General features: G+C 38.5%; 1 protein-coding gene across 1 annotated transcript in view; it reads right to left on the reverse strand.

Moving 5' to 3' along the window:
• The window catches only part of vta1 (vesicle (multivesicular body) trafficking 1), a 55,245-nt gene that overhangs the window by 14,198 nt on the left and 14,211 nt on the right, over positions 1–26,836 (reverse strand). The window contains exons 3-6 of the mRNA XM_033991144.2: positions 22,898–23,025; positions 16,813–16,888; positions 11,987–12,101; positions 980–1,237 (exon numbers count right to left, since the gene is read on the reverse strand). Coding sequence (XP_033847035.1) covers positions 980–1,237; positions 11,987–12,101; positions 16,813–16,888; positions 22,898–23,025 — 577 coding nt within the window. The remainder of the gene's footprint in view (positions 1–979; positions 1,238–11,986; positions 12,102–16,812; positions 16,889–22,897; positions 23,026–26,836) is intronic.

Consider the following 26,836-nt stretch of genomic DNA (forward strand, 5'->3'; position numbering starts at 1 on the left):
CCAGACATGACTTAGCCTGGCTCCACCTCACTTTTGCCTGAAGCCTTACATAAACTTCTTCCATGTGCATAAATGATCATGTGTGACACCATCAGAATAGATACTCCTTGGAGCACTGAACTCACCCCACTAAGCCTCTGGAGGACTTTTCTAAACATTTGTTGGAGATTTTAAAGCCAGACAGGCACACACTCTGCACTGTTAGTTTTAGAGTGTCAGACAAACCTATAGGGACTGCCTATTGCCAAAGACGGCGAGAACGTCACGTATTATAGTTATCAGGGGAAATTAAGGATGGGATTAGAACAGGCAGATAAAGGGACAGGCAAGCGAAGAGAAAGACATAATGACTCTTTTGATCTTTATTATTGTCCTTGGTGTTATAGTCAACAAAAGAAGAGATAAGACAGTTTGTGTTTGTGTCTGACCTGTTACTGAAATAAATATTAAGTAGTGCTTGAGTTAAGTGACAGTTCTTCCTTAAGGTTGGTTATTATCTAACTTTTCCAGCAAAAGGTCCACCACCAGCAAGTCTCCAAGGTGATGCTTCTTTGCCTAGAATGTTGCATCAGGGCAAGTCACAGGTCTGATCTGTTTAGAAATGACCCCCGTTCATAGTAAGAATGAGCAATAAAGATATCTGTCATTTACTAAATGAAAGTCGGATAAGTTTAACAATAAAACAGAAGAACATTCCATGCAAATCAATAACATCTCTTTGGAGACAAGCAAGTCATGGACCCTCCACCAGAAAAGTTACATAAACCACTTTTTAATATTTTTTTATTATTATTAATCAAACATGGATGTATATAAAAAGCCCTTAAGTACAAGATAAACTGTAAATGGTTGTTTTGTTAGGAAATCATGCAGAAAGCTACCTCTTAAAAATGTATTGGTCATTTACATAATATGCACAAGCTGAAAGAGAATTCAGTGCAAAGTCCTGGTTTAGCCTCTATAGAGTATTTGTATATACCTGAGGGTGGGGGCAGCTCAGCAGGAGTATTGGCCGGTGCATGTGCTCCCGGTGGGACATGGATGTTGTTGTAGTTGATGCTGGGGGGTCCAGAGGGAGGTCCAGAGGGGGGTGGTCCTGCACTGAACCCGATCCCTGGATCAGCACCCGGCCCTGCTCCAAAGCCCTGGTCTTCGTAGTTCTGTGAGGGAGCTCCACCTCTGAACGAACCGTAGAATGAGGAGCCGGGGGCTGAGAATCCTATGGCTCCTTCTTCACCTGATGATAGAGTAAAGAGAAGAGGCCGACATGAGAAATACTACATAGCTTTTATTTATTTATAAAGCAGCAGGATAGTTGTCGACAACCCTACAGTCCTCTATTTACTTAAAGGCCCCGTACGTTTTGTTTTATTCATTTATTTGAGCAAAATTTGTTTCGACCCAGTACAGACATATTGCATAAGAAGCTTCTGAGTGTTTTATTGCCCGATAATCAGGAAAAGTATGCTAGCATGCTAGTTGTAGATCTGGTCTTGGAGAATTATGAAAAGCTCTTAAAAGCTCATCGTGGTCAATAATTAAGATACTTGGTATGCATAGGATAAGTGCGACTATTGCAAACTGTTTAAAATGAACAGCTTTTCACGTTTTTAAGACAGTAAAAATCAGGTACAATGCCTTTAATAAATAATAATACCGGTACATTTCTTCATACATGCTTGATACAATGAACACTGCTAGCCCTGTGCATGTGCCCTACTGTAACAATGTAAATCATCACTGGTACAATTCACTCAAGTCACTTTACCTGCTATTTATTCTGTCTATGCAGCCTCATAACCACTTACTGTTCATAATAGTCCTGTAACCTTGTATTTTTGCTGTACACATCCTCACACATCTTGTTAATTAATGCAAACCCGACCCAAGTGTTAAACTGCGCTGGGACTTTTATTTGAGTCTATTATTGTATTTTAACAGCTCAATGTGCTTCAATTCCTCCTTGGGGATGTATAAAGTTATATTGATTGACTGATTCTGATTGTTAATTGAAATATGAGCCTCATTCATAACAGACTTTATTACAAAGCTTGTATAACCCAGAGCAGTTGAAGCAGGCGCTTTGTTTTCTCGTTCTAAAACTCAATCGTTTCATGGGAGATTGGGCAGATTTCACCACCACACCTCACATAAACACAGCATGCCTCAAACAGAGATTTTCTGTCAGATTCGACCCACTTTATCCACATGGACTTAACCGGACAGCCTGCGACAAAGCAAACTGTCCGCAGCACGTAGGAAGACTGAGGACGGAATCAGACACTTCGCTAATGTTTGGAAATATTTAGCCTTTCATTAACGTGAGTCAGTTTGTGCACACTGACAGATTGCAGTCTTATGTAAACAAGCTTGGCGCTATAAGGCACTACTCCACACTTCTGCTGTCGGTAATGTAATAAAGGAGCTAATACGGTTTACTGTAAAGGCTGCTCTGTCTGCAGTAATCTAATAATAGAGAATATTTATACTGTGGTGGGAGACTTAGGACACTTTTCCACTGCATATGTTTTATTTATTAAGTTTTCATTGGTCCAAGTTAGGACAGGAGCACAGAGAACAGACAGATCTTTACAAAGAATCCACATACTTGAGGATGTTAAAGCTCCATTTTTCTTCTTCTTCTTCTTTTCTTTTTTTTTTTACTTTTTTGCTTAAGTGTAACACTGTTTTAATCATTTTAATCAGTAAAAAGGTTGCAGTTCTAGAACAGGGTCCACCCATCTGCCTCCAGATGTTATTGCGTATTTGCTTTGCCTTGAAAGTTCCACAGTATGCCTTTAAAATGATATAGCTCAACACAGGGGACAAGATAAGTTACAGTTATAGGTCAGATCCATGGAGGAGAGGCGACCCTGTTCACAAAACTGCATTTTTGTCAGGGTAGTTTGGGAAGTAAAAATGCTTAATTGAATAAATGCCAACTAGACACATTTATTTGCCAAGGAAAGTGATAACATCTACATGAAGATAAGCAGGTGGCCTTTCCTTCACCAGAAAAGTTCAGATCTGTGCACCTTCAGATCAATGAAATCAAGAACACATTACTACTCTGTACTACTGTTTTTAAACCTGACAGTAAGTGAAGAATATATTTGTGGATTAAATCGATGCATTGTCTTAGTATTTTCTACATCTGTAAACTGGCATCAGGCACTTATCCCTGCTTACTTACTAAAGTATGAATGTATTAACTTGATTGTGTTGACTTGAGCTTTGACACCTGCACAAACAGCAACTTTCTGCTCTTTAAAACTGACCCTGACAGGAAGTGTTTTGTTTTGACACTGAGCCAACAGAGATACAGCAGATACAGATACTTCTGTATTTTTTTCTACAGATTGATATCAGTCTGGTCCTGGTCAAATGTGATTGTGCAATCAGATTTTTTTTTTTTTTCAGTGACACATGTGAAACAAAGGAGCTCATTGGTCACCTATGATTTACAAATAAATCCAACTTTATCTCACCTCAGATTAATAGAGTTTAGTGCTTCGCCCATTGCTTCTGCAGAAATCTACAATGTTTTTCAGACCCGTATGATATTTTGTTCCTTTATTTTTTCAGATAAGGACAAATGACATGTGTCCCCAATTGGTAAATACCTGTCAATCACACTCATTTCAAAACGGGGAGATTCACCGGTGACCAGACTCACATCTTTACGAAGATCGTCGTAAATTATTTAAGAAGTGTGTATTCTGGATCCCAGGCAAGGCAAATAGATTTCTCTTAATCAAAAAACAAACAAAAAACTATCTTCTTTGCCCATTTGTGATCTGATAAAAAAAAAGAACAAGACACACGGACACAGAATAAGAAGGAGGTTGGGGACTTTGCAGCGGGACCAAGAAGAAATTGAAAAGTTTAAGAAGAGACTGTGCCTTTAAACTAATCAGGGTCAGGTTCAAAGTCATGCTTTTCCAAGGTCCCCAGTTGTGTCCGATTCAATTTTGGGAGCATTTGTAGCACACATAAAAGATTTAGAAAAAGTTCACAATTCAAACCCCAGAGAAAAAGACTAATCCTCTCCACAATCAAAGACTTTAAAATTACCTTTGTCCTATGGTCATGTGGTGAGGTTTTGACTGACAATGAAAAATATTAAAAGTAGAAACATTTTGTTAAAAGGTAAAAACCCACATTTGTTCACAAGACGGTGGGCAAATGGAGAGTTCACTGTAAGGCACATCTTTTGCTATGGTGACCCAATAACTAGGGTCATATATCAGGATGCACCTCCCATCTCAAGTCCAAAACTCGTTCAGAATAGCCATGTACCTCATTTGTTCCCCAGGACAGTAGAGTACATAGCAGAATTATTTTGACCTCAAGAGCTGCTTATACAAGATCTGTACTGGGGTAAGACAGATTTTGCACAGATACATGGAAAAAAATGGGTACAGGCTCTTTAACTTGGCAAAAAAGAATCAACAAAATCTTCAGAGAATACCCAGTGTTCTGACATACGATTTGCCAAATACTTTTGATTATAAGCTAAGAAATGCAATACTAAATGGTCAAGTCTTTTCCCAAAATTATGAAGAAGGACAATGTTGGACGTAACTATAGTAGTCTGTCACACCAAATCATGGCAAATAAAATCCTCATTGGGAGTTCTCTTGTTAATTCCTCATTTAGTAGCTAGCTTCTGTCAAACGGCTGGACACAGACCCAGTTTTTGTGGTCAGCAGTGAGAGGAAAGATGACTCACTTTACAAATGGACTTGGAGTGGTTCTGGAGCGATTAGCAGAGCGTGGTGCTTTGCCAAAGGGCACGTTGGACAATGACTATAAAATGAGCAGGCGCTGGTTTCTGTCAGTCACACAGCTCTGCGAGTATCAGCGGTGACAGCGAAGCCACCATGAATATGAAAATCATGTGGAGCAATTTTCACTACAAGAATGAATATCTGTAGCATTTTAAAACACATACAACTATGAAGATTTTTATGCTGTGGTGACGTTTGCTGTTAAAGCAGAACTAAGTAACATTTTTACCACAATAAACGTCTTTGTAAAGCTTGATTTATGCTTGATGAGGTCCACAAGGATTTGTCATTTTTTTCAGACACGCCCCTCCACACAAACCTGATTTTCCGCCTCAGTGTCTTGGGAAAATGTGTGGATTTCCTTCTAGCTACTTTCAAATTTACTGCCCAGGTTTCCTCTGCTTGTCTCTGTGCATCTAATTTTTGTGCGGAATGTACAGGCGGAAAGTTTAATCCAAGCTTAAGTTCCTGTGATGCCTGTATTTTCAGTTTGAAGTGTCTGTCAGCTCAATCTGCTGTTACTGTACTGATACAACTTGACTGTAATGACATATGTATAAATGTCCACTAAAATGCATTATTCCCCCATTTTCTTAAATAAATAAATTGAAATGCTCATGTTTTATTCCCGTAGAGAACTTTTACCTCAGCCGTCAGCAGTTTACTGTTGACACTTGCATAATTTCAACAGTAAATACAGGAAATAGGACTCTCGTAAACTAACCAAAATTCTATTCATCCAACAACTTCTGTGTTGATCCAATTTAGTGCCATTTACTGCCAAACACAAACACTTAGCCATAGAAGAACAGGCTTTGACGTCAGAGGATAATTGTGTTGTAGGATTTTGACATATTTGACATGGGAGCGTGAAATGTGAGCCTTTATGAAGCTGAAAGACATAATGGTTGTGGTGTAGTATTGGAGAGTCTTAAGATTATGCAACAGAGGAAATATAATTAGAGCGGGAAATAGAACCAAAGTACAACAAAAGTTACAAAAGTAGAGCCTCAACATTAGCCCTAGCTCTTGATGGCAAACCAACACCTTAATCAACAAAGGCCTCATAAACAGGAAGCATTTATGGAAGTTGGGGAGTTTAAATTGATTGGATTAAGATTGGCTGAGTTACTGCTTAATGGTTTATTAGAAAGTTATGCCAAATTGAAAAATTAAAGCTAAAGGATACAAAATTTTCTTCTTGTGAAAGAGCAAAATTTACAATATAATCTACAAGGAGAAAGTGAAGAAATAGTGATGCAGTGCTATATTTCACCAACTGATAAAGCTGCTCTAAAGCTGTGCATGTAGCCATAAATTCACGCATGTGAATACAAAGTGAGAAGGATTGTGAGAGATAAGAACAAAAGAATACTTACGTATACGTTTTACATCTACTTTCTCCTTTGACAGTTTGAAAATCAGATATTCTTAACCTCGCCAGCAAGAGGAATTCTCACAATATTTTTGGGTTCAAACTACCAAGAATCCATCTGGCCAGACTCCCGCTGTTGCAATTGCTGGTTAACAAGTGATTTAATCCAGTCACAGGGCAGGAATCCAAAGGAGAAGTACCCAAACCAAAAAAGTCAACTCAAAAGCCATACTTCAGCATATTTTACAACAACCACATTTTTTTATTTTTTCAAATGTGCTTTGTTCTCCTGGGGGACGTCAGTGCCCATGTGGGTAATGACAGGGACACCTGGAGCGGCGTGATTGGGAAGAATGGCCTACCTGATCTGAACCTGAATGGTGTTTTGTTACTGGACTTCAGCCAGAGTTTCTCGATAACAAACACCATATTCGAGCACAAGGGTGTCCATCAGTGCATGTGGCACCGTGACACCCTAGGTCGGAGGTCAATGATCGACTTTGTCATTGTGTCATCTGACCTCCGGCCGTTGTGTCTTGGACACTCGGGTGAAGAGAGGGGCAGAGCTGTCTACCAATCACCACCTGGTTGTGAGTTGGATTCGCTGGCGGAGGAGGAAGCCGGACAGACCAGGCAGCCCCAAGCGTATCGTGAGGGTCTGCTGGGAACGTCTGGCAGAGCCCTCTATCAGGGAGGTCTTCAACTCGCACCTCCAGGAGAGCGTCTCCCTGATTCTGGGGGAGGCTGGAGGCATGGATTCCGAGTGAGCAATATTCTCCACCTCTATTGTCAATGCGGCTGCTCGTAACTGTGGTCGTAAGGTCTGCAGAGCTTATCATGGCAGCAACCACCGAACCAGGTGGTGGACACCGGAAGTAAGGGATGCCATCCGGCTGAAGAAGGAGTCCTATCGGGCCTTGTTGGCTCGTGGGACTCCTGAGGCAGCTCATGAGTACGGGCGGGCCAAGTGTGCAGCTCATGCGGTCACAGAGGCAAAAACTCGGGGTTGGGAGGAGTTTGTTGTGGCCATGGAGGAGGACTATCGGACAGCCTCAAAGTGATTCTGGCAAACCGTCCGAATGTGGAATGATTTAACTGCAATTCAAACAAATACCGGAATTTTTAACTGACATACTACTGACTTACTACTACATTATTAGGAGATTCAAATAATATCAATATCACCCCATGCTATGCTGTCCTATCCCAAGACACTGTCCTGCATTTTCTAACCCATCTAGCCATCACAATAACATAATATCTTACTTATCTCTACACTCTCCAGTTTTGCACCTTCTAACTCACAAAAAGCAGGGCCAAAATTGCTGTGATGGAATATTTTAATGTAAAGCCTTGTAAAGTTATACAGCTCATTTCACAACAACTAGGTCATACCTCCTGTGTTATACATATCTTCAATGTCCACGCCACATGATAATACCATGCTGATTCTGAAATGACCGAAACCTCAAGAAACAGCAGGAGTTTAGGAAATGAGAGGTCTATGCAGGTTAATGGAGCTCTGGGGGGAGCTATGGCACCCATTTGATACTGTGGTGCAAATACAGAAAGACCATTGTTTAGCTGCTTGGCTTTGATTAGCTGTGTGTAGAACAAGTGAAGAAGTGAAGTTTATAAAACTGTTCCATTAACAAAGCAGCTGCATGGCTTGAATCAAACTACTAAATGTGCCTATTGTATACCTAGTGGTGACTGAAAGCAATAGGTTTCATTAATACCCAACCACTTTCAGAATGGTAAACTATGAAAACATTATGACTAATGCAACTCATTGTTCATTCACTTCTGTAGCTATAGCTGCCCTAAGGCTAACTGACAGAAATGTGGCTGCCTATTTCCTTCACTAGGGCAGGGTACTTAAACAAGTACCTAAACAGTACCTGGTTTTGAATACTGGTACTTGAACACTATTTTTTGCTAAACCTATTATTATACAATTCATTATCTAGAACCTCAAAACTGAAAAAGAATTAATAAAAAATGAAATTGCACTCCTCTGAGGACATGTTTTGCTGCTATCCAACATATCAATGACGCCAGCTAACAAGAACAACACATTTGACAAATATGATAATTGAAATTATATAAACAATGACTCAAAAATGTGTATTAGCTCAGTAAAACACTTAATCGTGAAGGGATGGATAAAATAAACAATAGACTGGGCTACCATGGCCCACAAGGGTGGGCAGAAATCCGATCTGTTCAAAGATAGAACAGTGATTGAAAATGCTCCCATTGTTGCACTGAGACTCAGGCAAACCTATTACTTTTAACAACCATCTCGACACCTTTCAATACAAAAATACCGCTGAGATTTTGATGAAAAGCAAATCAATCCAAAATGATAAAATCTGAAGGAAATCTGTTTTGTCACTTTTGTTCAAACATGAAACTGAACAATCTAATGACAGACACTGAGCTCCCATTTGCCCCACTGCACAGCTGCTGAAATGTAGACATTCTTTTAGCCGCAGAAACCTCCAAAAAGCACGTGCTGGAGATGACTTCACTGCACACTGGGGGGCTCTGTGCTTTGGTGGGAATAGGCCATCATCATCATCATCTCTAACAGACTGGGAGCCCCAAGTGCATTCTGGGAGGGGCAGCTTGAACAAACCCGTGGGGAAAAAGTGTGAATGTGTGTGAGACAAAAAGGGACTAAGGGACTGAAAAAAATGTAAAATGTTACCAATGTGTTTTGACATCAGGTTATATCGCTCGAGGTCGTTAAAGATGCACTATGAGAGTGGAGAAGGAAAAGTATCTTGTTCAAAGACAAAGATTAAAGTATGCTCTTCCTAACAATAGTTTTAGGTAAGTTAATTAATATTGATGGGTTAGAAATTTAAAGGTGTACTGGGTAACATTTTTGAGATGGAGAGAGTACATCGCCTACTTGAAAATGTTATTGGTTTGCCTGAAATGTTCCATTATCTGGCATTAAACTTAATCCATCTATGTTGTTCATCACAAGAGTTTTCATAGCTCCAAAATACCTTGAAAAATATGACGCTTACTATGATTGGGGTTGCCATTCCACAAAGCTGACCTGTAATGGGCTGGTAGTGTCACCCGTTTGTCTCCATGGAGACACGCAGGTGACGTAACCTCCACCAGAAAAGTTTAAGTGTGCCTTTAATGAAAAAAAAAAAAGGTATTTACGGTGTTTACTCTGCTAATCTTTTTGTATTTTTCCCAACATAGAAGTGTGTGTATACTTGGAAAACACAGGTCTTGGAAATCACATGCAGTTGTCCATCTTATTATAAAAGTGTGTTAATGGAAGAGTGAAGAGTGAAGCATCTCGGTATTGACTTTAGACTGATGTCATGTTAAAGTCTGGGTCAAACACACACACGCCCACATTTCAGGGTATCGTGTGGGCGGATCCCTCCAGCTGGCCTTTCTCCATTAAAACATTCGCTCGACAACAGTTCCTCGACATGAAAAATACGTGTAGATTTCTCCCTTTGGGACCAGAGCGCATGTCCGAAGGTGAAGTTGTCAGAAAGCATTGCTCAGAGCGTTCCCTCGAGAGCCCTGACGCAATCAGCAAAACTGGAGCTGAAATCCTAAAATGAGTCCAGATGGTCAAAGCCAACAACATCAGGATTGTGTAGGTCATAATCTGATTTGAGATCTGGAAGTCTTACAGCTCTGCAAGTATATCATAAATCATTCAAAGTAACTGTTTGGAGCATTTGAGGATTTGTATTTTTTCATTGTATTGTCAAGAATTAAGATGTCAATGGATTATGTATGAAAGCATCTCATGTAATATTTGAAATGTGGGTTTTCTCCAGCTGTTTTCAAGGTCTTAAAAGTGCACAAATTTGTTTAAAACATAGGATTTTTTGTAAAATCCAGGTCAAAAGAGTCTCACAGTTCTATAAAACCACAATGTGACACTGATCGCTTGAAGTAGAATGATGAATGCTAGAAACTGGAAACTTGGAGATGGAGGTGGGCGATATACAAAACAAAACAAACGAAAAAAAAAAAAAAACCCAAAACAAACAAAAAGCAAAACCACAAAAAAACAAAACAAAAAAACAACAACTTTTTTGGGCTGAGATCACAATTTTGATTTGATCATAATTAATTCAGTTACTATCTTTTTATCCTTTATCGAGGGGTAACTAAAGCCATCTGCTTCTGAGAGTTCACACATCACTGTCATTGGCTAAATAAATCTTACAGAGGCTGACCAAAAAGAAAAATGGATGAGGAAAAGTGAGCACAAAGCTGCATTTAACAGAAAATCACTGACTCATGTTATGATAATCTGTCAAACAGACATATGGTCACAGAATTAGACCCCAATTCAATTTTAAATCACCCAGGCATAGTTGGAAATGCCATATTGCACCAACATGTGGCAATTTGAGCCAAACCAGCACCATTTGGACATGTTGAAATCTTCCCGATCAGAAAAAAATGTGAAATTCTGGACCCAAAAGCCTGGTGGACCTCCAAACAGAAGGCTTGTACTTTATCACCATCTAATCCTCTGAACACATTGAACTTTAAGAGTCATTTCTGCTCCTTCTGAATGTGGCCACCCTCCCTGGACTTCAGTGGTGTTTTCCCAAACCCTGCACTGACTAAAGGTTATGTTATATAGTGAAAGCTGGGAGAGAAGCAAAGGTCACACACTGGAGAGCTAATACAGGCCGGATTTAAAGTATGAGGGAACACAACAATTAGATTATAATCAGTTTGATCTCACACGCAAGCTTTGGCACACAATACATTTGCAGAGGCTTGCAGAGCATAGATGACAAAACAATATGGACATTATGCAACTAGGCAACAAAATACTACAATGTGTATTTTGTTATGCTTCTGTTGCATGGGACCAGATATGCAAGTCATCTGTCCCTCGTCCCACATTGATCCCCTGGTTCACCTTTGTTTGTTTCTTGGACTACGTTTGATAGACTCTGAACTTTGAAAACTGGGAACACCCCACATGAGCTGCACATCTGAACAAGCTGCGATCCAGTCATTGATCACAGTTTTAGCATCACCTAATCCTTCCAAATCTGTTTGGATACCGTCCAGTCACAGCTGTTGTCATTTAAAGTCTGCTTTGTTACATCCTTTCTAATTTGTGACTATATCAACAAAATTTTACTGAAAATGTTTCAGAAAATTGGCTTTTTGCCCAATTGGATTTTTTCCAGATCAGCTTCTTTGTCTAGCAGTCCATCCTTCAGGTAAGACAGCTGGTAAATTAATTCTGCATAACTTCTATATGATAACAGATCTCAGACCTCGGTGCATCTACTAGGGTTTATAGATACGATTAGTGCTGAATTTGTATTGAAACTAGATATTTACAGAAAACATATCACATAAATAGGACAAAGTTGACCCGCTCTGAGTAGTTCTCAATTGTCTTAATCTATATCAGAACTATTATAAGACCACATGAAGATATTTAAGAATATATTTGAAGGTTTTGTTTTGGTTTTTTTTCCAAATTCCATGCTATTCTACAGTTTTTCCTTAATATCAAAAGGAATTTTAAACTCATGACCCAAACATCTACAAATCAAGGCTCGGGTCTAGCAAAAGGCCACACTGGCACTTTTGAACCTTTATAGCTACATTAGACAAAATACTCTCCCTAAATTCATATAATTACAGCTCTATCCACACCAAACCTGTCCATCCACTGGAGCTTGCCTCTGTTCTCTAAAGAGCACAGCGTTTTGTTTGGTTTTGGATCACGGCTCTGGCTTACATGGTTATTTGTATTTAGTGTGTGTTGTGCCGTATCAGCGGCACCCACCTGCTTCCTCATCGTCCTCCATGCCGATGGGCCCGGACTGCGGCGTCTCTCCGTTCTTGAGGCAGTTGTGAATGTATGTAGCCTTCCAGCGCGCATACTTCCTGTGCTGGATGTTCTGGTACAGGAGAGGGGAGAATGGAGGAAAAGCTTTCATTACATAACCATTAATACGGCATGACGGTGTTAAAATTAATGACTTAAAAGGTTTCCGTTGCTTATTATTGTTAGCACATCTGACTTCTATTTTTAACATATAATTTGATGCTTCTGGAACACAGTGTCAGTTTGGGCAACCTCTCTACTATTTTTACTTTTTTTTTTTTTTTTCCAACAAGATCCGGTTCAGATAAAAGAGTAGCTTAAGAGTACACTAATCCTGCAGGGTACACCAGAGGCACTGAAGGATGGCTCAAATTGTACAGAGTTCACCTTAACCTTAAATTATGGAAGTAGACAAGATTTACCTCCAAAAATGGCATTAAAATAGAATTAGTCAACCTCTTCATAAGAATGTCCTTTGTCACTGTAGTCAATAGAAATCTGTGAGATATATTAGCGTCTCACACAAGCTGAATTATTCATCCTCTAATGGCATTTTCACTTGTTTGTTTAAAGGGTTAACAGAATATTAGTTGTAGAGAGAGCATTCGATTGAAGTGTGTGTGGCTGAATGTGGGCTGCAGAGAGATGAACACAAGAGCTGGTTCAGATAAGCCTGAATTGAGAATGCCCTGCTCTGAACAGATAAGTCCCGACAGTGTAACCTATAACAATGGGCCAGTCCTGCCTTGCACAGAGCTGAATGTTTGTGGAGCCAAGTGGGTAAAGGTGGCTACGCTAATCTCAGAAAACAACACTGCTGTGATATTAGAGTGGAAAATACTGCTCTAATGACACCACTGCAAAACAGCACAGGGGCGAGGGACACTGTGGAGAGATTTCACAACAAGACAAATCGATTTGACACCAACAACAGTGAGTGTGGATGTGTTTTAGGAAAATACTGAACAACAAACTGGGCACGCGCTACAGGAAGTAAGAACTATTGGATTTTAAACTGTTTTTCCTGCTGAAGGTTTTGAATTTGTTGCAAAATTGATCATTTCATTTCTGTTGTAAGGGGAGCCCAGTGGGAGAATGGTTAGTACTCATGCCCTTCAGAATAAAAAGATTGCTGGTTAGATCTCCGTGAAGTGGAAAATGTCCTCCCTGTGTTAGAATAGGCAAAATCCCTCAGATAAGGTAGTCCTGACCAAGCCTAGCTCCACATCTAGTAGTTGTTTTGAGATGCTAGAATGTGATGTCATTGTTTCAGATGGGAGGCAAAAGTCAGTTTACCTTATTGATTACATTGAACACCTTATTGATTACACTTGAAATATTATAATAAAGATCTGCATTTTAAAATTATCCAGACAGACAGGTCTAAAATGTATGGAAGCCTGTTTCTGCCATGGAAAAAAAAAAGCCCCACAGGAAGTTTTAAAACTCCTAATTACGAGTTTAAAACTCATAATTGGGAGGAGATCAACACTCGTAATTAGGAGTTTTAAAACTACTAATTATGAGTTTAATACTGGTAATTAGGAGTTTTAAAACTACTAATTATGAGTTTAAAACTCGTAATTTTGGGAATGTAACATTTACAAAATGTGAACCTTATCAATTTTGATTAAATTAATTTGGTATTTTAATAATATCCTCAATAAACCAGCAGGGGTTGTGACCAAACTAGCACTCTGCTCAGACCAGGAGGATGAGCGCTCACAGACCCAGAGCACAGCTCATGAGTGGTCAGAAAAGTGCTCACGGCACAAAACAGTGGTCAGAACAGCACTCAGGGCCCACTGATTTGTTCAAGACGCCAGAAACTTTACTGGAGCTTAATTTATTCATTTATAAAAGTACGTAGGTGATAAACACAACAGTCCTCCTCCTGTCTCTTCTGCTCTGTACACTCAGGTGCAATGTGCACACTGGCTACAAGCTCAATTAAGACTTTAAAACTCCTAATTATGAGTTTAAAATTCATAATTAGGAGTTTTAAAAGTCCTAATTCTGAGTTTTAAACTCATAACTACGAGTTTAAAACTCCTAATTACGAGTTTATAACTAATAATTACGAGTTTAAAACTCTAAATTTCGACTTCCTGTGGGGCTTTTTTTTTTTTTTTTCCATGGGGGAAACGGGCTTCCATAAAAATGAGCTGTGCATATGACTGAAAGGTTTTTTATTCTGCACTCTTCTGTTTTAATGTTAATTTTACGATGATTATTTGTGATTATTTATGTTTTGATTTGTGTGATTTTAATGTCCTTCTTATTTTGTAAAGTATTTTGAATTACTTTGTGTACGAATTGTGCTATACAAATAAACTAGCCTTGCCTGTATCGTGAATATTAGCATTTTACTTTCCAAGTCCTAAGATTTCAACCATGGAAATAAACAAAACCAGAACTCTAAACACTACATAAGGTCTGCCTTTGTCAAGTTTGATTGAATGTTTTCAGAGGTTAAGTGATTGAATGATGATGCAGGAACAAAGGGGTCGAGGCCTGCACACAGCGGTTATTGTTGTTTACTCTTATATCATGTATCGAATGAGGGGCAGTGTCATGGGTTTGAATGGGAAACCTTGGAATCAAAATCTGTCACATTCATAACAAGGACATAAACTGAGCTTTTACATCTATTAAAAGCTTCCTGTAAACAAAATGTTTTCCCTTTAGAATTACATTATTTAATTCATGAATTAATTCTTGTGTTATTGTAAATGTCATATGGGTAAGTTGGGGTAAACTAGAAGGGAGTAGCAACTATGGTTTTATGCCAAACTATGGAATATTATAGCCAAAGGAACAACAAGCCAAGTAAGAGTCAGATTTGCAAAGACGTAAGCCCACTCAGAGTAAGTACACATGTTTTTCAGTGCAATAAACGCAACTAAAAACAGCCAACTCAAATATTATCTGACTTACATTTTTTTTAAGAATGTAAGGTGGGGTTTTAAAACAGACTATTTAAAGACCCCAGATACTCAGCGCCAAAGAATACTCCATTAGCTCAAACATGCGTGAATGAAATGAAACCTGCAGAATAAACAGTCACTTTCACAAAAGTCTTTGTGCATCTAATGGACACAGTTTAAGGGACATGAGTGGTACTATTTTGGACCAACTTGAAAGGCTAATTCTACATTGACTAAGTACAAGCTTGGCACAGGTCTGAAGTAGTTTGGGTCTATACGTCTAACAGTAAGTACAATCTCTGGACCTCTAACCCACGCACTCTTTACATTGAAGGGAAAGCTTGTACTCCGCAGAGACCAACTCCAGTGCCAGGTCCCCCCTCTCTGTCCCTCTCTATCCCACCAAACATGTTGAAAACCTCTTTTTAGCACTTGTAACCAGAGCTGTCCCTGTCCACTCCCCCTGTCCACTTCCCCTGTCCGCTCCCCCTGCCTGCTCCCTCAGTCAGGCTTCAGCGAGACACTAAACATTCGCTCTCATACAAACGTGGCGTTGATGGGGTAATGGTCCCGACGATTAGGAACAAGTCTGACATGGATCTGCTGTCTGTCACACATCAAACGGAAGGACTACAGGCACAGGCTGCAGCTCATTGAGGAGGATGTCAGAATGAATGTAAAATGAGTGTGGCCTAAAATTAAACATCCAGCAGGGTCTTGGCAGAAAATTAAAAGTATGTTTAGCATTTTCTTTAGTATTATGTTTATGCATTGTATTACGACAAAACACTTTTTCTCCCCTCTTATATTGATCGATCTCTGTGCGATTAGATTCATTTTGTCATTCATTTAAAACAAATACAATGGCTTTCAAGTAATTTCCTCAACATAAACAATACTTAACAATACATAATTATTATTTAAAAAAGAGTTGAAATGTGTTCTTTTATAGTCTGAACTCCAAGACACGTGTTTTTACTGACAGAAGATTGACTGTGGATGTCTCACGCAAAAAGACCCAAGTTTATTATTAACAATAAGAATAACAATAAGTGAATCTTGATCTGGATTCAAATCAAATTAATTCCACATCACATCATTATGCAAACTTTACTTTTTATAGCTCAATATTATAATGTGGTATCATCAAAATCATATTTGGAGTTGTGTTTTGTTTCATTTCAGGTTTCAGAAAAGCTTGATATGCGTCAGCACGTTATAACTCACCCAGCTATTCTGTGTTTCAAAAAATGTTTTATGGTTCTTTAAACAAATTGCTTCCACTAAGCAGCTTAGAAAGTTTGATGCAACTACTTTTATTATTATTATTATTAGACATGCATTATAATAGTTTAAGAAAATAAAGAGTAAGGCTACTAATGTTTAAACTGGTAAATGGTCAAATTTTTTATATAGCGTTTTTCCACCTTCCACCAAAGTACTTAAAGCACTTTACATCAAGGCCCCACTCACCTATTCACATGTACAATCATACACAAGGACACACAGATACTGGGGCGAAGTGGGTTACGTGTCTCGACCAAGGACACATCTACAGTATTAATCTGTGGAAGATGGAATCTCACTGCAAACCTTTGGGTCAGTGGATTTGACCGATGATGTATATGTCAAGAATGGGACTCGAACCGCCAACCTTCGGATCAGTGGACAAACTACCTGAGCTAGCTGAGTTACTCCCATCCCAAACTCAAGCTTAATAGAGGACTTTGAAGTTTCAACACATTTGGAGCATTGGGGCATTCATTAAACATCTAAGTCATTATGGGAAAAATATTTTGTACCATTTAATTTCACTATTTTGCATTTAGCTTGATGGCTTTATTTTGTTGCACCTACCTCTTCTGATAGCTCCCCGAACACAACTAAGACATCAAACAGCAGACTCGCCGTGTAGAACGACTTGATCATATTCCTGCAAAAACACACATAAGCACAAGGTCAAGAACACTTTTTATACCATACAAAACTCAAATGAGAAGAGTTAATGCTATTAATATAGTAATTTAAATAGGGAATAATATAACCCAATAGAAGGTTTAGAGTTCAAAATAAATTACCCATGAGGGCTAATCTAATACAATTACATTTGCCCATATTCAACACTCTATAGTTTCCTAAACAGCATGATTTTCTCGTTGGGAGAGGCCAATTTCTAATCATCAGTAAGTGTACACCTGCCAATTAGCAGATCTCACAGTTGATTAGCAGTTCAACATTACAGGTGTTTCTTGTCACAGGCAGAAGTCATGCAGTGCAAATTAGGCCGTCATTGTACATCACCCTCAAACATGAGATTTTAAGCACTGACTTATTTGAATCCTTGGGTATCAAGACATTGCAATACAACCAGACACAGCACATACTCAAAAGCTCTTAGTTTGAATAGCTTTAATAGTAGAAGTAATAGTGGCAGCAACAATAGTAATAGTTACAACTGAAAAAATGAGGGCTTGTCACCGTAGGCCTTTAGTCGACAAATCATAGACACCATTGATCAGCTGACAATCAACTATTAGAATTATAGGATTTATACAGAACAGCTGAAGAAAGGAAAACGCGAGGTATGAGTTAGCAGGAGTTTTGGGTTGAATTCTTTTTACGTGTGAAGGTGATGTTCACTTGTACTTTTGGGTATACATGATTGTATGTATTGTATTGTATGTATTGTATGTAAACACCTGTCATATTCTTGTGTGAGCAGTTTTGGTCAGATACATGGGAGTACTTTTTAGACATTTTTCCCCACCGCCCTGCCATTTCCCCTTTTAGTCAACTAATGAACAAGGCAGGTCTTTAGTTGACCGATAACTTATTTTGCCAACAAAAGTCCACCAAAATATATAGGATCTTCCCAGTATTATAGAGGTTTTCACACAGTAGGAACCTTTTTCTCTGGTACTTGTTTTTAGTACCAATCCCTCTTTGATGCATGTTCACTTAGGAACTAGGGACATGGGTCTACACCTTTGGTTCCTGCTCAGGGACAGGTTTTCATCGAGACCAGAATCTTTTTGGCAACACAAGTAAATTTACAATGCTGCCTTTTGTGCAAAATTTGTCATTAATTCTCCGACTTAGAAGGTAAAACTCTTAAAACTACATGCACATCACAGTTAAATGTGTATTGTTGGATTGCTCAATAGGAGTGAGATGAAGGAACATAATTCAAGTTTAAAGATTCACTTTGAGCCATTGTCCCTATGAACACAAGCGAGGTGGTGTTTTCTCTCACTGAAGAGTGACTGAGGGATTTAATGGACTGTTATTATGCGTGAAAATGATTTTTGGCCCAAACAGAGGAACTTTGCATAGATGTAACACTTTTAGTCGCGCTGAAAATACCTCCCACTTTAGGGGCTTTAATGTGCATTGTTACTTCACCCAAAGAATTATGGCTGTTGGTTTCTAATTATGGCTCCATACTTCAGTGCACATTTGCTCAATCTGTAACAAAACAACAGAGTACAATGACTATAATGAGAAGTAACGGCAGCCATTTAAATATATCGACTGAAAAATGGTCATTTATTTTCTGGCAAACTTCTAGCAGATAAATACACAAAGTTGCGTGTTTCTCTCCCTTCAGCCCACTGTAATAAAGTGCTTGGTTTTGGCTCATTAGCGTTGGGAGCTTGTGGTGAATATTCATCAGTCTTAAAGCTTAACGAGGCCGGGATAGGAGCAGCCGCAGCCCACCAGCTAAAGCCAGCCATGGAGGAAACTGTGCTAATTACAGACAGGAGCAGGGATGTGTAATTAACAGCCAAAATGACGCATCCGTTTGTGTTTTCTGTCAGTCGTTTTCACAAACAAAATCAGGCTTTTTTTGCATCTGTGATTTGTAACAGTTAGTCACTTTTAACACGGAAAATGTGCCAACAAAAGTGGGCTAAAGAAGGGTCACAGGGCAGATGTTTATAATGAGAGTAAGTAAAGGCAAAGCTATTTAAAAAGAGACAGAATACGTCAGGTGGGTTATTTTGAGACATATTGCTTTGACTTCTTGGCTGTTGTGGAACTGTACTAACACTACATTTTCAATATTTTCACTACAGTTTTGTTCAGTATTGTGAGATTTAAAAATACGATGATGTCAAACTGCCAGATGGGGAACAAGAGACAGTTTCTTCTATTCTCCTTAACGTTAGACGTATAGACCCTAACATTGTACTTTGCCATGAAATATCCAAAAGGTACATTCACAAATTTTGCTCCTGATCATTTCTATTAGTGAAGAGACACAAGAACTCACTGCATCACAAGAAATAGCTCATTACAATATGAGTTTTAAGTATCTGGTAGTGTTGCCCCAATATGAAAATATCAGATTTAGTTCCGATACAGATGATATAGATGACTACTACCTAACTATAAAAGGTCGATTTATCCTAGTAGACATTTTACTATTGACACCTGCAGATAGAAGAATATGGGTTTGAATTTTTTCAAAAACTTTGCGTGCTAAAAAAGAAAAAAAAACAGTTTTAGTAAAATGACAATTCCTGATGCCAGTTTTTTCCAGTTTGAATAATTGTGTTAAGCATTTATTTTGTGTAAACTAGTAAACAATGATTCATCTGTAAAATGGCAGATCAACATTACTCATTACATGCCTTCTCTATTGTGCTGTTGTGGATATTTCATTTAAAATACCTCAAATACATAGTCATCTAATAAATGTTTTGGTCGACAACAGATCTGTTATTATCACTATTAACACGATTAAACCTGATGTTCAGAGTTGAGCATAAAGTAAAGAAAATTATATTCAGATGATGGTCAGTAATTCACTCCAGTAAGTGAAGCCAAGCCACAATGGTTTTCCTAATCCCACTCTGTCCCTCTCTGGGCTCCTGGACAGGCCTGTGCTGTGGTCCTCGGTCCTCAGCATGCACTCCGAGGATGTTTATGGGAAACTGCACTGGAATCAGACACTTCCTGTAACTCACAGAGGCCCAACAGCCACAACGATCCATTCATGTTCTCCATATTCCCACTGCCCAATTACAACCTTAACAAGGTACCGGGAAGTCCAAGCTGGAGCAGGAACCCCCTTTTTAATAAACAGTCTTCATGTAACAGTGAGATGAGTGCATGTGTTTGCCAGCATGTGTTGTACAAAGAGCAGTGGATACCCCTGTAGTTCGGGGTGACCTTTGAGTAAGGCTCAGATATAACAGATTACTGAAATAATCAAAGCTTTATATAATATGACTTAGACATTTTAATTAACATGAGTGGCAAAATAAATTATGTGATTTGATGAAAAATACCGTCCTAACATGGCATTTTTTATAACAATGACAACATTTTAAGGCCCAAATTATTATTGTTTTACTAATCAACAGCAAAACAATATTTTTTTGCCATTTAGTCTCATCCTAATCTGTGAGAACTACTTCTGTAACAGACATTGTGCACATATACTGTAGGTTCATGGTGGACCCTGAGTACTTTCAGCCCATAGAGAAGACTAGACTTCACAAAGCGAGAAAAAGAAAACAGTAAATGAGCTTTGAACCACAACTGTGAGGTGAGAACACCAAACGCACCATGATGGCATTTTTCTCAACGTTTTATTGCACAGAAGTAAAAAAGATGAAATAAACATCCATAAACTTTCCCCTATAGCTTGTGCCCATGTATGTTCTCCTCCTCCCTACCTCCCCAGCCTCAGTTTGTAAATCTGTTTTAACAAGGTGTGTGCTGAGCTCTGACCCCTGTTCCTCATTATGCTCTAGTGTTGTTTTCCTTCAAACTCTGGGCGCTCCTCCTAGCTGCCTCCAGAACACCTCGCTTGTAACCAGTGGTGGATGACGCCATGTTTACTCTCAAAAACAAACAAACTGTGCCTGCTTATGTCACCTGGGCCCATTGACAAACTCAACACCCCAGGTTTAACATACATGTGGAAACGGCTCTTCCTGTTTTTACTGCTACCAGGACCAGTCAACAGGAGGTCAAAGGCACTATTGCACTAATACTACATTAGGTGAGGAGTTTATTATATGAAGTGATGGCAATTACTTTACCTTTTTGTTTAGTTATATTATTATTATTATTATTGTTTTAGATTAGATTCATTTCATTCGTTCATTTGTCATTTTTATGTTACATAAAAACAAAATTGTGTTTCACACAGCCACCACACTGCAGTGCAACAGAAGTTGTAGTAAACGTAATATAGAGTCCAATCAAAGTCTCTGATTTAACTGGTGTTGGCAGGAAGCTGTTGGGTACTGGTGGCAGTGTTTTTGTAGGCCAGCTTTGGCTGTAGACATGGTGAAGAATCAAAGTGCTGCACTAAAAAAAAAAAAAAAAAAAAAAAAAAAATGGTGTTGTTAGAGGCTGCTGCAAACATCGATGGTGCCACCATCTTGGCTGACTTTGCTTGACTGTTCCAGTTGGCATCTCCTCTGGAAGGTCTTTAACCACATTTGGGGTAAAAAAAAATGTGTATCATCTCAAAGGTCCATAGCTGTTGTTTTGGTTGGTGATGACGGGCCATTCACTCGAAGTATTTCCTCTGGCAGGTGTCAAAGTGTTTCCTCTGAAAGGTCTTCTGTCGCATTTGCTGCCAGATTTGGTGTAGAAAGTATCACAGAGGTACATAGCTAGCTTTTCTCCATGGATACAAAAAAAACCCAAAACATTTCATTTCACACAATCCAACAGTCCCTTACTTGTATTCCTTGAACTACACATTCTTCACTTCTTAACTGGTTAAAATCACAAGATATGATGTTAAAAACTGAGCTAAAAAATCAAAAAGTTTCAAAAACTGCACAGTGTGTCAGCCATGTAGCCACAAGAGCAGCAAACCACTCCCATAATACTGAACAGCGGCATTAAAATGTGGATTACATAACATACTGTGTGATCAAAATTGTGATCAAATGAAAATACCGGACATTGTTCAAAGGGAATAGTGAGAAAATAGTGAATGTATTTTTCTGGGATAAATATGGATGATGGGGAACAAAGAGCGGAACTATAGATAAAACTAAAACTTACTTGCAAACTGAACTAAGGTTAACCTTGTAGTGTGCATAATGACATGTCTCTTTTTTTTTCTTGTGGGATTATGTTGTGAGACCCATAGCTAATGATGACCTTCTTCTTCTACCTTTGATTATTGTTCATTCAGATGATGCCAACTTTCACAATGACAAAAAAACCTTGAAAGTTGTTTACTGGAGGCTTCAAAATAGATACTTCCGTGTACTCCTTTCTCAAGTGCCCATTAGACTCTTCAGTGAATGAGAATGGATGTGAAGCGTGCTTTGTGAGTCACTGTAAACCTTCAGAAAATGGCCAGGAACTATAGCCAACATTTGTTCCATGAGTCAACACTGTCGCTAAGAAACAGAAGACACCCGGATGAAGGCGATGGGCCATTTGTATGTTTGTGAGGTAAGCTGGTAAGTATAATCAAAACAGACGATTTTATTCTAATATAAATCAATACTAAAACAAGTATAGAAAGAGACCAAATACTAGATTGAGCAGAAATGCATTCTGAAAATAAAACTACTTGGATCTTGCCAACAATGGTCTCGGTCTGTAACAGAACTAAAATAAGACCACATGGTAGGTCTAAAGATTAAAGATTTATGTATGTATTCATTTTTTAATATTAATATTAAGTTTGAAATGTTAGTATCATGACATCTGTAATTCATTGCATAGTGTGTAGTGTGAAGTACAGATAGTGCCAAACTGTGTAAAAAATAAAATAAAATAAAATAAAAATACCCTCAAAGATTTAGATTTATTTGGGTAACTAGAAAACTATTTTTAACTTTGTCATGAATTCTGTGAAAGTGCATATGAATTTCTGGCTTTATCCAAATTGTACAAATCCATAATTCGTAATAGCTCCATTTTGGTTTTAGTTGCATATTAACTCAAAGTTTCTTACTTATGGAAGCGCCCGGCTCGGTCTTCATTGTCGGCATACAGAAACATCTTTAAGGCATAGTTTTCGATGTGAGCATTCCCCACCACCTCCTGAGTTATGGACTCTTCATTCTTCAACTCCTTTTTCATCTGCAAAAAAAAACAAAAAAACACAAGACATATTTTATAGTGTAGGCTTATTTTACATATAAAGAGGAGACAAAATTCCTTCATAGCTGAAATAGCTTGTAATGTAAGCCAATTTAACTTTAACAGATCATTAACATTTAAAAAGTACTACGGTGCAAAATGAGATAAACTCTTGTGTCACTGTGGACAGTTGCACACAAAAACTCAAAAGTACAAGTTTCCAAAAACAAGTTGCACTCGCACAACGTGTACTAAAAAGATCTAAATGTAATAGGTGCCCAAAATGTCAAACTGCCACCATGTGATGTATGCTGCATTAAAAAAGTGCCTGTGCCTGATTTTTATTCATTTATTCAAATTTGTTTAGGGCCAGACAGCACAGATATATTGGAAAAGAAGCTCTTAGAGTCAAAATGATATACCACTGTCTGCTGTCTGCATCAAATTTTAAATGGACAGGAACTACAGCCAACTAGAACCAAGAAGTGTGCTGTTAGTGTGATAATTTTTGTAAGCATTACCGTGATGATAAAACTCCACTCTGGTCCCTGAAAGTTGTGTAAAACGCTTATAACTGGTCGTGTTGAATAATTAGGATGCCAGGAAAGTGTTCAGAAAGAGTGAAATAATGCTGTTCTGCTATAAACTGTTTAAACTGAACTGATTCTGTTTTTCACATTTTTAAGACTGTAAAAATAAGGTACAGCTAGTTTCAGTCAAGTCAGTACACACTTTGACTTGCCATGGCTCACTTAAAATAAGGATCCCTCGGGCTTGCCTTTAACACGAGCTAACAAAATCTGACTTCAATATTCAATATCAGTTAAAAAAAAATCTTGATTCAGATTGAGTTGATAAAGTTTGAGAAAAGTATGACCAATTCATGAGGTTATAAGCTAGTATTATGGCAGATGGGTGTATAATTTAGTTGGCTCTGTTCTTGGCCTCAAAAGTCCAGCACTCTCTCTCTAACAGTGGGCGAAAATACATTAAAGCCAGCTGACATTTTGTTGTTTTTTTTTAGATTAGAAAAACTCTCGCTTGGGGTCAAAAGATAATTCAACACTTTTTCTTCACCTGTTCTCTTCACTGCATAAAATGCCATTGTATGTTCTTAACTTAACCTCAGGTGCTGGATCTTTCCGTGACTGTGGCCAGAGCCGTGTTGGGTTTCTGCTAAATGTACTAAAGAAACAGATCAGGTGGACACTGAATGGACACACTGTTGGCCAACTTTAAAGGCACATTTCAGGAAGAGGATGAACAAGCCTTGTGGGAATAAAGGAATCTGACATTTTTTGCATTGAATTAGAATGCACCAAATACATGTAAAGGTCAGTGATAAAATATCTATGGAATAGTGTTTCACTGATGCTGCTGCAGTAAAGAAAACAATGAAAAAAATAAAAACAAAAACAGTTTCCTAAAAACTAATGAGTAATAATTGGTTGTTGGTTCTCTGAAATGTCACTTCTGTCCATGAAAAATGAGTTCTCTGCATTTGACTTAACCTTAATGGAACGCAGTGACCCTTTTGGAGATCCTGGTCTAGACAAAGGATCCAGCTTTTTCATTATTGATACTTTACAATGGTATTGATTCATATCGGCAAATACTCAAAGCCAAAGACTGAAACTAGCACTCATTTCAGCTAAAAGCTAAGCTAACTCAATTATGTTATTTAACTTGTATTTATTTCCTTCCAGTAACTACAGAACTGCATTGTATAAATAAAATATACCAGTGTCCAATATCGCTGGTCTGGACTACACAAGCATGAAACATCTACATGGGAGCCTAACAAAATGACGAACCACTTCAGCCCATATGCATCACTGGAGAGGAAAGACCTGTGCAGTGTGAATGAGGATGAAGAAGGGGGAGAGACATTAAGCCCCCACAGGGCCATAGGTAGGTCTCTGCTAACAATATACTTGGCTTTGAGTTTAAGGCACTTACCTCTTAACTCTATATGTGACAGCTTATCTCACACTATACGTTCGCCAGTGGATACGTTTAGCCATTACGGAAATACCATCTATAGGTGTATCTGATATGGAGTAAATTAGTCTGAAACAAGCTTCTCATTCCTTATACATTGGTCCTGAACTTTGAAACTGAATATCCTACAAAATGTTTGAAGCTAAAAGGACAAATTGGGGTTGTCCTATTTTGAGGAAAAAAAATCCATGTGAAATGAAGGGACACGTTCTCAACTGCATGACTCACAAAGGCTCACAATACAACTGCACCTGGTTGTTTGCAAAATAATGACTGGATAGAAAAGAAACTTGGGAGAAAAAACATAGTGCGAAATAGATCATTGTTAGAAACTCACCTGCAATTGAAAGAAGCAGGTTGAAGACATTTTCTGAGACCACAATCTTTTCACAAATCTTTTCAAAGCACAAAGCGTGACTAAGCGTTGGGAAGATTGCAATTTCCATCCCAAAGTTTTCCCTCCAGTCTTCATAAGAAACACTTGGAACTGAATGAGTGAATGAAATTAATATGAAAGAGAATAGTTGTCAATCCATGTGGCTTTTAGAATAGTTTTTTTTTTTTTTTAGCGACATGCAGATTTACCAACCTGAGATAAGCCTTGCTACATGGAAAAAAAAAATTCAAGTTTTGGTCATTGGAGCACTGGGGCATTAGGCTGCACACTATTGCAACATTGCGCTAAATTTGAGTTAATATCATGTTTCTTGAAAGAAAAAGTAATTAAAAATCTTTGTTTTTTAAAATCCAATGGGTTCTTGTATGTCTAGCCAGTGTACCTATGCCACTCATGTTTTTAGCAGTCCTTGTTGTTTCTCTCCTGGTCTGTCCCATATGAAAGTGATTAAAAGCATGTGATTTTCCATAGCGTCCCCGTAAAGGTCGTATCCAGAGAGATTCGCAATGACGACGAAGCCTTAATGAGTCCAACATGGAGCGGACACATCGACTTTGGCCAATGGGGAACAGGGCCGGAGCAGGTCCTGAGAGAGTGTATTGCTGGGAGGCATTAACAAGTGGAACAATCTTCTGAAGCTGAAGAGCTCAAGAACACATGGGTTCGCTGTCTGGGTTCCCTAACTTCTTTACTCATGTGGGAAGAGCCTGATTGGATTCAAGTGATGCTCCGATGCAATGCTAATGGACGGAGCACAAATCAGGAGCTTTTACCAAAATTGTAAGGTGCACCTTTCAGCCCGAGGCTATGCCACCTGCTTGTCTCCATGGAGATTGCTTTGCATGGAATGTTTCTCAGAATGACAACAGCTTATCCATACTGCATTTATTCAATTGCAGGTGTATGCAGGGTTGTCTCTTCACAGATATCAACTGTAACTTGGCCTTGAGGTGCCAATTGCTTGTCTCCATGGAGGTAGGGCTATACTGTGAAACATTCCAGGCAAAGCAATCACATCTCAAGCAGGTGGTGGATCCTCCACCCGAACAGTTGTATGCATCTTCGAATGAATGTATTTATTTCTTAATATGCCCATGTTGGTAAAGTATTGCTGGGTAAGAAATGATACTTGATGATCTAATGATGATAGATGATGATGATGATGATGATGATGATGATGATAACGATATGATGATAATGATATTTAGTTGAAATGCTGAACATTTTGTCTCTTTCTGAACTGATGATTGCAGACAAGGATTTTTAGAATTTTTATACATTATATTCTGCTTTTTTTGAGGCATACTCAGATTCATACTTTAAGTTCATGTTCAAATATCAAGACAAAAAAGGGTCTTCCATGAGGCCATCTCCTGTCCTTTAAGGAGCCATTAACTGTCTGTGTACAGAAAA

Source organism: Periophthalmus magnuspinnatus, chromosome 24 (assembly GCF_009829125.3).
Source record: "Periophthalmus magnuspinnatus isolate fPerMag1 chromosome 24, fPerMag1.2.pri, whole genome shotgun sequence".
Taxonomy (NCBI): Eukaryota; Metazoa; Chordata; class Actinopteri; order Gobiiformes; family Gobiidae; genus Periophthalmus; species Periophthalmus magnuspinnatus.